Here is a 12,741-nt window from a genome sequence, read left to right as displayed (position 1 = left end):
GTCCCCACAAAGATAGTAAAACCAAAACACACACATACTCCGGAGTCATCCATACACTCTGGCCTCTAAAACCTAATGGTTCCCCTTTGTGGTTTAAAACTATACTGGGCATAATTGGAGAAGGGAGTTTACTACCCGGTCTTTTCCAAATGGAAATAACAGTGTTGCTTACACTGCTTTCTCTCTACCATAAAGTGTCATCTGTGACTACCTGGTAAAATGTCCTGGGATCACAGCTTCTAAAGTCTAAGGACACAGTGGTAGAAATGGTCCAAATCTGTATACAGTAGGCTCTACTCACCCCTCCTCGATGGTGACTCCGTGCATGATGATGGAGTTGGTTACTTTGACCTTCTCTCTGACGGTGGTGGACGCGCCGATCATTGATCTCTTGATGGATGCCTTGTCTGAGATTTGACAGGATGCTCCTATTATGCTGTCAGCACCAATCTGGCAGACAATAACCAGATGTGGTAGAACGATGTCAGGAAAAAGAGATCATAAGCCGAAAAGACCACACAAGAATGTACACTTCCCTCTGTTCCCTTCCCACACTTTACTCTATTAGTCAAATTTCCAGTGTAAAAATCTAATTCTTTATATATATATATACACATATACAGTGGGGAGAACAAGTATTTGATACACTGCCGATTTTGCAGGTTTTCCTACTTACAAAGCATGTAGAGGTCTGTCATTTTTTATCATAGGTACACTTCAACTGTGAGAGACGGAATCTAAAACAAAAATCCAGAAAATCACATTGTATGATTTTTAAGTAATTAATTAGCATTTTATTGTATAAAATAAAGTATACACAATTTTGTTTCTGGTGTCCTTTGACTGCTCTTTGGTCTTGGCCATAGTGGAGTTTGGAGTGTGACTGTTTGAGGTTGTGGACAGGTGTCTTTTATACTGATAACAAGTTCAAACAGGTGCCATTAATACAGGTAACGAGTGGAGGACAGAGGAGCCTCTTAAAGAAGAAGTTACAGGTCTGTGAGAGMCAGAAATCTTGCTTGTTTGTAGGTGACCAAATACTTATTTTCCACCATAATTTGCAAATAAATTCATGTAAAACAAATCCTACAATGTGTTTTCTGGATTTTTTCCCCTCATTTTGTCTGTCATAGTTTGAAGTGTACCTATGATGAAATAACAGGCCTTTTAAGTGGGAGAACTTGCACAATTGGTGGCTGACTAAATACTTTTTTGCCCACTGTACATACATACATACATACATACATACATACATACATACATACATACACACTTTTTCAGGACTGTCTTTCAAAGATAATTCGTAAATATCCAATAAACTTCACAGTCTTCTTTGTGAACATGCACCTGTGGAACGGTCGTTAAGACACTAACATCTTACAGACGGTAGGCAATTAAGGTCATAATTATGAAACTTAGGACACTAAATAGGCCTTTCTACTGACTCTGAAAACACCAAAAGAAAGATGCCCAGGTCCCTGCTCATCTGTGTGAACATGGCCTAAGTCATCTGCAATGAGGACTGCAGATGTGGCCAGGGCAATAAATTGCAATGTCCGTACAGTGAGAAGCCTAAGACAGCGCTACAGGGAGACAGGAACGGACAGCTGATCGTCCTCGCAGTGGCAGACCACGTGTAACACAACCTGCACAGGATTGGTACACTCAAACATCACACCTGCGGGACAGGTACAGGATGGCAACAGTAACTGCCCGAGTTACACAAGGAACGCACAATCTCTCCATCAGTGCTCAGACTGTCCGCAATAGGCTGAGAGAGGCTGGACTGAGGGCTTGTAGGCCTGTTGTAAGGCAGGTCCTCACCAGACATCACATTTTACATTTTTTTTTTTTACATTTTAGTCATTTAGCAGACGCTCTTATCCAGAGCGACTTACAGTAGAGTGCATACTTTTATTACATTTTTTTTTTTTTTTTTTACATACTGGAGACAAGGATATCCCTACCGGCCAAACCCTCCCTACCGGCCAAACCCTCCCTAACCCGGACGACGCTATGCCAATTGTGCGTCGCCCCACGGATCTCCCGGTTGCGGCCGGCTGCGACAGAGCCTGGGCGCGAACCCAGAGACTCTGGTGGCGCAGCTAGCACTGCGATGCAGTGCCCTAGACCACTGCGCCACCCGGGGCCCACCGGCAACAACGTCGCCTATGGGCACAAACCCACCGTCGCTGGACCAGACAGGACTGGCAAAAAGTGCTCTTCACTGACGAGTTGCGGTTTTGTCTCACCAGGGGTGATRGTCRGATTTGCGTTTATCGTCRAAGCAATGAGCGKTACACCRASGYCTGTACTCTGGAGCGGGATTGATTTGGAKGTGGAGGGTCCGTCATGGTCTGGGGCRGTGTGTCACAGCATCATCAGACTGAGCTTGTTGTTGCAGGCAATCTCAATGCTGTGCGTTACAGGGAAGACATCCTCCTCCCTCATGTGGCACCCTTCCTGCAGGCTCATCCTGACATGACCCTCCAGCATGACAATGCCTCCAGCCATACTGCTCATTCTTTGCGTGATTTCCTGCAAGACAGGAATGTCAGTGTTCTGCCATGGCCAGCGAARAGCCCGGATCTCAATCCCATTGAGCMCGTCTGGGACCTRTTGGATCRGAKGGTGAGKGCTAGGGYCATTCCCCCYAGAAATGTYCGGGAACTTGCAGGTGCCTTGGTGGAAGAGTGGGCTAACATCTCACAGCAAGAACTGGCAAATCTGGTGCAGTCCATGAGGAGGAGATGCACTGCAGTACTTAATGCAGCTGGTCGCCACACCAGATATGGACTTGATTTTGACCCCCCTTTGTTCAGGGACACATTATTCAATTTCTGTTAGTCACATGTCTGTGGAACTTGTTCAGTTTATGTCTCAGTTGTTGAATCTTGTTATGTTCAYACAAATATTACAAATGTTAAGTTTGCTGAATATAAACGCAGTTGACAGTGAGATGACGTTTCTTTTTTTGAACAACAGTATGATTATACTTTAGATTATAATTTTAGAACTCAAAAGTTTGACAGTTTGGAGAGCAGTTTGATTATAAAGATAGTGGAGAGGCAACCTACAGTTGTAAGATCTTCATTTGATCATCCTGTTGCAGAACTTTCCAGAAATGCAGGAACTTTTAGTGTATTTGAGGTTTAAAAAGGCTTCTAAAGTTTGTAATTTACACTTTGAAATGGTAATTATAATCCACATAATAAATTCACATTTCCTTTTGCTGCAGGATTATTTTCCTGCTGTAGCAAACTGTCTCAAATTAAGGTCCTACATCTGTAAGAGGTGTAGTGGCCAAAAGTCCCCAACTGTTGAACAGGGCAAGAGGAGCTGAGGGCCTCCGCTAGTGGCCTCCCCTGCCTCTTATGCTCCTTAATCCCCTATGACACACATCTAGAGCATCTACCCTCATAGACAACTAACAAGAATAGCATGTGACTCACCAAAGCACACTCACTCTAATGGCATCCTCACTCACAACGCTCATTCTACTACAACCTGCTAATGACTCAGACACAGACTCATGGATGCAGTCCGAAAATACACATCGTACCAGATATCTAAGAGAACCACCCATCCAGCTACTAGGCTAGCCACTCACCAGACAGCGCACAGATATCGCTGCTGATGGATGGACTGCAGGCTCATCAAACAGCTTAGGGGCCTGGAACACAAGACAATAAGGCATACATGTTCATAGAAGAGGATAAAACAATAATGCCAGTAATGTACAGGGAGCATGTTCCTCACCAGACAAAAGGTCATATTAATCACATCTAAAAGTTGTAAGTTAGGGTTACTAACAGAGCCGGCTATTAGTTTGATGTGGCAGGTAAAGAAAGCAGTGTACGAGAAGAGCATGCTAGCCATGAAGCAGTCAGAAACAGATTAATACATGTTTAGTACATATAGTTTCACTCTCTCACTTACCAGGCGATTGGCTTCGATGTAGGCCGCTAGCGTGTTGACGCGGTAACACATGCCCTCGTCCATGATGTGCACGTAACAGCGCAGGCGTCCTCCGTGGTAGGCCTCACTCATGTCCCCACGATGGTCATTCCAACAGGACCTCTCCCGGGTTAGCTGCAGCAGCACCTCATCCCTGGACAAGATCTGAATCTCTACACACACAGACAGCAGATAGACACAGTTGAGTGTGTATGTGTGTGTGTGTGCATGAAGTGAGTTACAACCTAACTATGAAAACTCTCTTAAAATGTTCAAGTATAGTTTCATTACCTAAGTTTGCATTGCCATCCTTTTTCTTAAGGTTCTGATCAGCTTCATCATTGACATTCGGAGAGGTCATGGATTTAGAGAACTGTTTGCGGACGAGATACGGGACTAACTCTCCCCGAATCGAAGAGACAGATCTTTGAGAGAAAAATACAATACTTACTCAGTTGTTGAAATAGGTACATTCACTGTAAGTAAAAAAATACATTTTACTCTCATGAAGTCTAACATTTGCCCCCAACTCTTTTGAAAAGTAATAGCATAGAATAAGAACGAGGACAACATTTGACCGTGGTAATTGACCTGCATACGGACCCCCGTTCTACTCATAATATTTCTATTTTGATTCAGGTATTTCCTCATGGCCAATCAAAACGATAGAAGTAGGAAGTAGGGAGAGGGGGGTGAGAAGGGGGGAAATGCCTTTGAGTGTACATGGCTAATGTACTGAACGCTTTCACAAGTTCTAGGCCATCTCTGCTCATGAGGGTTACCGCTAACCAGAGAAGAAAGAAACAACCACGATCATTTCACAGTGTACACGTTCATGGGTTTCCTAACAGGTTAAAAAAGATTAGGCTGAATCATGGTTTCAAACTACCATGTAAGCCCAGTAGGCAATTTAACTTTCTCCTCCTTCTCCGCTCTCCTGCACTGCACTCAATGTCCCTCTCCATCTCTCACTCTCTTTTTAGTTTCTTTTAAGGGAGATTAGAATTTCCATCTGAATGCAGAGAAAGAAACAACAGTTACTCTGTCCATTTTTCTCCTTGAGCGCTCCACAGCAGAGCAGCTTCAAGAGGGAGAGATAGAGAAAGAGATGGAGAGAGAGAGAGGAGGGGAGGGAGAAAAAGGGGAGAACATGAAAAAAAGGGGGACAAAAAAAAAGTCCACCTACTTTGATGCGGGAGAGAAAGAAAGAAGTGGTTAGTGCTTTTGAGGTCTCCCGAGTCTGGGTGGCAGATAACATTAAATGATATTTATATCAGGATGACTGGTGAATTCAAATGTTAAAGCAATGGGAAGCAGCAGGAACAAGCGTCTGCAATGCAGAGTATTTATGTAAACCCCCAGTAGAAAATTCCTATTTGGAGGGAAAGTGGGCCGGGCGAGTGAGTGAGTCAATGTACTCCCCAATTAATGCCACCTGCACTTATTTTCAACACCACTTAAAGGAGCTGTTGGGTTTCCTCACAATGCCAGTTTAACAAGCACAAAAGGGACGGGGGGACTAACTGGGGTACTGGACTGGGGGGTGGGTGGAGGAAGAGGTTGTAGCAGCAGCAGCACTCTTCCTTTGGTCTTGCTGGTGGTGGCGGGAGGGGGGGGTAAGAACAGGAGGGCGGGGGCTAGCAATTACTAGACCCATTTCTCATTCAAGCCCTGTTCTGTCCCCCTCCCAGTTCTGAAGTATCCCCTGCCTAGGATGTATGGGCAGGAGAATGTGAGTAGATGAATGCAACACCACTAGAAATATAGGCTACATCAATAGGATGTACATTTATCAAAGTGAGACGCACTTCAACTAAGTGGTCTAAGCATCTAACATTGCCTTCAATTGCTTGGCCTTGATTTTAATGATCCAGTACATCTTTTAAATTGTGGACCATTTGATCTGGTGGTGGTGGTGACCACAGAGATCCATTAAATGACTTCAATATGTTGGAAGATACATGTCAGTCTATGGTGGTGGTCCTATTATATACGGTAACCCAAAAAAGTACAATGGACAATAAACAAGACTTTCTGATTGGTCCAAAGTGATTGCAGTTTAAAAGAAAACCAGAAGTATGGGGAAGTGAGATGATCAACACAGTTGTGATTGAGGTGTACCTCTGATACTAACGCACAAGGGGGCTAAAAGCCTAATAAACTGCTCAAGTGGCACATTGTAAAACAAATTAACACCTGACAAGAATACCTACCAGCCTCAAAGCCTCCATAGTCACAGCCTGTTCTCATATTAACTCAAATTCAACACGCATGAACCTTGGCAAGAAAGGTGCTGTTCAATATTTCACCTGTGTATAGCAATACACTGTATTCACATTTATGTGGATGGTTATCGGTACCTTTTAAAAACTAATTTGATATACATTAAACATAAAACACGAGCACATTTGTGAGAAAATTACATGCACAAAGGCTACATCCCAATGGAACCCTATTCCCTACACAGTGCACTACTTTACAGGGAATAGGGTGCCATTTAGGAAGCAAACAAAGTAAAATGACCTCACTTGTTATCAGCCAGGAAGTCGACCACAGACTTCTTCAGGCAGTACAGGTGAGCGTCCACAAGGCCAGTTTTGATGTGCATCCTTGGATGTCTGAATGAAAGAGAGAGAGAGACGGAGGGGGTAAATCAAATCACATGTTAACTAAAAAGCCAGCGGAGACGGGATGTTTTAGATTGCATTACCTCTATCACTGTGTCGTAACATGGTAGTTGTTATAGAAACATTGTACTAACATGTCTTATCACATACTCTAGCAATTGGTTTGGAGTCGAGAGCAATTCTTGCTATCACCCGAGAGGGCTAAGGGTTATTCCCTATTTCACTTCTGTAGGTCAACTGTTAGAGTAATAACAGTGTTACTACACAGGTTTAAGGGGAACCGTAACTGGCTACTGAGAACACAGGTGGTGCCAGTACCACAGTTAATGTCACTGTTCATGGCACAACACACTATAAAGTATCCTGTAGCAGACACTGAGGCACCAAGCCTCTTTCTTTACATGAGCAAAACCACTTTTTGTTTTTCTTCTCCAGATGTTTTTTTAATTAGATGACAAAGAGTAAAAATAACTACAGTCTTTAATTTAGCTTTTCATTCTACCTCCTTAATTACTCTGTTGAAAGCAGTATGTGACAGAACAGAACATCTGTTATGATAAAAAAAAAGAGGTGATATAAAAGTCCTGCATCTGTGTATTGTCCCCTGCCAGCCTCTGTCCACAGGCCGTGCCCCAGAAACATGGCTGTCATGGCAACCGTGTCCAGTCTGAACTGCAGTGAGTGCTGCGTTAACTGGTCAGATGCCAACACCAGCGGACCCCCCAATTGTTTTACAGCATGCAATTGACATGACAATGCTCTGGGTATAGATCCTCTGTGTTCAGGCAGGGCAGGCTGCTATAGAGCCCAGGGCTAAAATGGCAACCTATTTCCTTTATAGCGCACTACAAGTAGTGCACTACAATAGGCAATAGGGTGCCATTTGGGACACAGGCCAGAGGCGGCTGCCTGCCTGCCCTGGAGGCCAGTCTAATTCTTCTGAGAGCTGCAGCAGCCAGGCTGTCTGAGTGATGTGGGAAGTCTCTGAGTTGCAGCTGAAGGCAAACCAAAGGTTGTTGCACCAGGCAGGAAGAAAGAGATGGGAAAAACTCACAGGATCAGAGATTGTGGTGGTATCGTGTAGAAACGCTTTAATTGAGAATAATTGCTGTTTGGGTTTTATTTTTGAAGTCCTCGGGTAAAATGATCATGATAAWATAACGTTCTATACTTGCCGAATGGTGGTTAGTTACAGAATTAAATCTAAGCCTACAGTCAAAAATGCCTAGAGAAGCCAACATCAATTCTCTAAGACAGTGATGTCAGTTAGCAAAGCTAGCACTGTATTCAAAGTAGATATGACCATGGTGAAAGCAGACCTCATCCTGTGAGAAGTCCTCTGTAAGCACTGCTCACATAAAGTGGCCAGGAGACCCGACTCCATAAACAGTTCCTTGGACAGAACCAAGGCAATGGATCATAAAAGGCCATATCCATACACTCACTAGTCTATATTCTATAAGACCTCTGGATCAGAGCACCAGGTGAAACAAATGAAACCTCCACCTAACACCCACCATGATCAGAGTGGTGAAGCACCACCATAACAAACTGGCTGTCCAGCCTGCCTGGTGGTGTCACATTCAACTGAGCCCCCCATACCCCCCGTCTCCCCTTAATGTGACATTTATGAAGCGAAACCATAAGAACACCATCTCATCTCCGGAGCTTTATGTGAGAGCCTCCCCTCTCCGCCTTTTCTTGGGTGAAGAATGCGATTTAAAACATTGAGAATAAGTTAGGAGGTCTGTTTGGCGATGCAGATTTCAGAACCAGATGCTGGGCCGTATAAATCACATTGTGAGGGGGAGGAGGGTAAACAGGCAAGAGGTAAATTATGACAACTTTGAGCCATTCCATTAACCAGCTCACAGAGGGGCCATGTGTTGAATCCACCAACAAGAGGCTGAAAACAGAGACAGGAATATTCTAGCACATCACACCACCCACATGTGGTCCCAATGTGGTCCTCCGGTCCACACACAGACCAGAGCAAACAGGTTGTCATATCCTATGTGTGTGTGAACTGTACGCCAAATGCAGATAGAAGGAAACGAGATTTATTGGAACACCCAGCTTCTGACATCCTTGTTTGGCACCTGTGGGGCCGGGCAGGCAGGCAGGGAGGGAGGCCAAGCAGGAGCGATACCCAGGGATCAGTGTACGGTGGCTGGGGGTCAGGTGTGGTGTGGCGAGGATGGGAGCGGTTGGGGGGAGGGTCGACAAGTGCCCCCTCAACCAAGTGCAGGACACCATGGTTAAACACAAGCAGTAGCGGCTACAGGCCTAGTCTGTCCGTCCAATGGGACGGCCTACATGCTGATGGAAGGATCCCCATTTGGGTGATAATTTTTGTAGAAATAGAATACACATCGTTTGGCCATAAGCCACTGCATTTCCCAAACAAGTCTAATGTGTGATTCCTGGTAGTCTAGGGGGCCTGGCTGACGAGTGAAACAGAACATTGTTGCAAAACTCCTCAGGCTATGGTGATTCACTCCCAAGCGTTATGACTGACTACTAAAAACCTCAGCATGTAGTACCTCTTAAATGAGCACATTCCACATGGCAGCAGTGCTGTGAGGTAATAGTCCTTGTGCTTCTCTCTGAGGGGACAGTGCTAACTGCTGTTCTGGACCTAGTCTGTGTCAACACTAGAGGTCGACCGATTAATCGGAATGGCCGATTAATTAGGGCCGATTTCAAGTTTTCATAACAATCGGAAATCGGTATTTTTGGACACCGATTTTGCCTTTTTTCTTGTGTGTGTTTTTTTTTTTTACACCTTTATTTAACTAGGCAAGTCAGTTAAGAACACATTCTTATTTTCAATGATGGCCTAGGAACGGTGGGTTACCTGCCTTGTTCAGGGGCAGAATGACAGATTTTTACCTTGTCAGCTCCGGGATTCAATCTTAAAACCTTAAAGTTAACTAGTCCAACGCTCTAACCACCTGCCTCTCACTGCACTCCACGAGGAGCCTGCCTGTTACGCGAATACAGTAAGAAGCCAAGGTAAGTTGCTAGCTAGCATTAAACTTATCTTATGAAAAACAATCAATCAATCATAAATCACTAGTTAACTACACATGGTTGATGATATTACTAGTTTATCTAGCGTGTCCTGCGTTGCATATAATCGATGCAACGCAGGGGGATGATTTAACAAAAGCGCATTTGCGGAAAAAAGCACAATCGTTGCACGACTGTACCTAACCATAAACATCAATGTCTTTCTTAAAATCAATACACAGAAGTATATATTTTTAAACCTGCATATTTAGCTAAAAGAAATCCAGGTTAGCAGGCAATATTAACCAGGTGAAATTGTGTCACTTCTCTTGCGTTCATTGCAAGCAGAGTCGGGGTATATGCAACAGTTTGGGCAGCCTGGCTCGTTGCGAACTAATTTGCCAGAATTTTACGTACTTATGACATAACATTGAAGGTTGTGCAATGTAACAGGAATATTTAGACTTATGAATGCTACCCGTTAGATAAAATACGGAACGGTTCCGTATTTCACTGAAATAATAAACGTTTTGTTTTCGAAATGATAGTTTCCGAATTCGACCATATTAATGACCAAAGGCTCGTATTTCTGTGTGTTATTATGTTATAATTAAGTCTATGATTTGATATTTGATAGAGCAGTCTGACTGAGCGGTGGTAGGCAGCAGCAGGCTCGTAAGCATTCATTCAAACAGCACTTTCGTGCGTTTTGCCAGCACCTCTTCCCTGTGCTTCAAGCATTGCGCTGTTTATGACTTCAAGCCTATCAACTCCCGAGATTAGGCTGGTGTAACCGATGTGAAATGGCTAGCTAGTTAGCGGGGTGCGCGCTAATAGCGTTTCAAACGTCACTCGCTCTGAGACTTGGAGTAGTTGTTCCCCTTGCTCTGCATGGGTAATGCTGCTTCGAGGGTGGCTGTTGTCGATGTGTTCCTGGTTCGAGCCCAGGTAGAGGTGAGGAGAGGGACGGAATCTATACTGTTACACTGGCAATAAGAACATCCAATAGTCAAAGGTATATGAAATACAAATGGTACAGAGAGAAATAGTCCTATAAATACTATATTAACTACAACCTAAAACCTCTTACCTTGGAATATTGAAGTCTCATGTTAAAAGGAACCACCAACTTTCATATGTTCTCATGTTCTGAGCAAGGAACTTAAACGTTAGCTTTCTTACATGGCACATATTGCACTTTTACTTTCTTCTCCAACACTTTGTTTTTGCATTATTTAAACCAAATTGAACATGTTTCATTATTTATTTGAGGCTAAATAGATTTTTATTGATGTATTATATTAAGTTAAAATAAGTGTTCATTCAGTATTGTTGTAATTGTCATTATTACACTTTTTTTTWATTTTTTTAAATCGGCCAATTAATCGGTATCGGCTTTTTTTGGCCCTCCAATAATCGGTATCAGTATTGAAAAATCATAATTGGTCGACCTCTAGTCAACACCACTGCAAGGCCCAGACAAATTTGCTCACGCATCCAGCTACATTTCGCTTTACTATAAAGACCTTGGCTCTTTGTCCTCTCTCGTGTCTGAGCAGAGAAGGTAAATACAAACGGCCCCAAAATGTCCAGACTTGGGTAGTTAGCTGGGAAAATGTGCAGTTAAATGTATAGATTCCTTGCCATCGGACAATACATTGACGCTATTTAAAAAGAGAGGAATGTTTGAGGAGTGTGCTTCATGGCACACAGGGGACAAGACACATACTGTATTACTAGTTTCGCAATGGTACTACATTCTTCAAATATATTTAGTGTTGCGGGAACCAGGTACTGTAGACCTCAAGTGATTGACTAAATCCATGGTTTCATCCGGAAAGAGAATTAAACTATGGTAGCAGTAGCGTAGCTTAATCATGACGGGCCCAGGTGCCCCCAAAAAATTAAGGGACCCTATCACCATCCATATTTCCCTTAAAATGTAAATAATTTTGTTGGTAATGCTGTGTGTTAATATTGTTAAGCATTGTAACAGCAGAGCAGAACCTAATCTATGGGCACAATTAAAGCTGTTACCAAAGAAGCCGCAATATAGCCAATACATTCAACGCCATGGACGGCGGTCAGAAATTAACCCGTATAAGTCGAGCAGCACCAAGGAAAGCACAAAGCGGTCAAAAAACACCCTATTTTATCTGCAAATAATAGGCAATAGCCTATATTATAAAACCTAAACATATAGATCAATCTCTTGACAGAAACACAGAAAAACAGCTAATGACCCAGTACATCTGGTCTTCTGGTCAGGCTCCGTAGACGGGCACATCGCGCACTGCTCCCGAGCATACTACTCGCCAATGTCCAGTCTCTTGACAACAAGGTAGACGAAATCCGAGCAAGGGTAGAATTCCAGAGAGACATCCGAGACTGTAACGTTCTTTGTTTCACGGAAACATGGCTCACTCGAGACACGCTATCTGAGTCGGTACAGCCACCTGGTTTCTTCACGCATCGCGCCGACAGAAACAAGCATCTCTCTGGTAAGAAGGGCGGGGGTGTATGCCTTATGATCAACGAGACGTCCTTTTGTTCACCTGATAAGGGAGGAATTATATGCTTAAAAGGTAATGATTAGAATATTCCACCCTGAAACCATATAATTGTATGACATCTATTAGAATCATAAAACTATAATCTGATGATGTGTGTAGTTTTAGTCAGAATTAGAACAAGGACCTTTTGTTCCTTTTTAGTACGTAAGCAGGGTGCAAGTGTGAAACAAATGATAAGAGGAGCTATCAACAGACAAGCTGGACTACTGTGTTCCTTACAGGACATTCTGTCTCCACTCTGCGAAGTCGTTGACAATGGCATTCAAATCCATGGTTCTGGCCCTGGTGTTTTCAATGGACAGAATGGCCAACTCACTCAGTCTCTCCTGTCACATGCTGCTCCTCAGGTATGATTTAATTATTTTCAGTTTGGAAAAGGAGTACTTGGCACTGGCTACCGTTTTACAGGCAGAGTCATAAAAAGGAGCGTCGCTGTAACTACTTCCCCAAATGTAGCAGTGACTGAATTGTAATCCACAATGAGCATCTTGGCCTGGTCTCTCATTGTAGTGTGCTTTGCAATTTCCTTCTTAAAACAGGACATCAAAGAGATGAATTAGCCATGTAAGCTT

The 12,741-nt window shown here is 43.4% G+C and overlaps 1 protein-coding gene across 1 annotated transcript in view; it reads right to left on the bottom strand.

The window, feature by feature from the left end:
* eif2b3 (eukaryotic translation initiation factor 2B, subunit 3 gamma) overlaps positions 1 to 12,741 on the bottom strand; it is a 49,178-nt gene that overhangs the window by 15,286 nt on the left and 21,151 nt on the right. The window contains exons 6-10 of the mRNA XM_023977496.2: positions 6,486 to 6,575; positions 4,249 to 4,382; positions 3,940 to 4,130; positions 3,611 to 3,673; positions 302 to 450 (exon numbers count right to left, since the gene is read on the bottom strand). Coding sequence (XP_023833264.1) covers positions 302 to 450; positions 3,611 to 3,673; positions 3,940 to 4,130; positions 4,249 to 4,382; positions 6,486 to 6,575 — 627 coding nt within the window. The remainder of the gene's footprint in view (positions 1 to 301; positions 451 to 3,610; positions 3,674 to 3,939; positions 4,131 to 4,248; positions 4,383 to 6,485; positions 6,576 to 12,741) is intronic.

Source organism: Salvelinus sp. IW2-2015, linkage group LG32 (genome assembly GCF_002910315.2).
Source record: "Salvelinus sp. IW2-2015 linkage group LG32, ASM291031v2, whole genome shotgun sequence".
In the NCBI taxonomy this organism is placed as follows: Eukaryota; Metazoa; Chordata; class Actinopteri; order Salmoniformes; family Salmonidae; genus Salvelinus; species Salvelinus sp. IW2-2015.
Note: the sequence above shows the minus strand (reverse complement) of the source record. Positions and strands in the feature narration are given on the sequence as shown.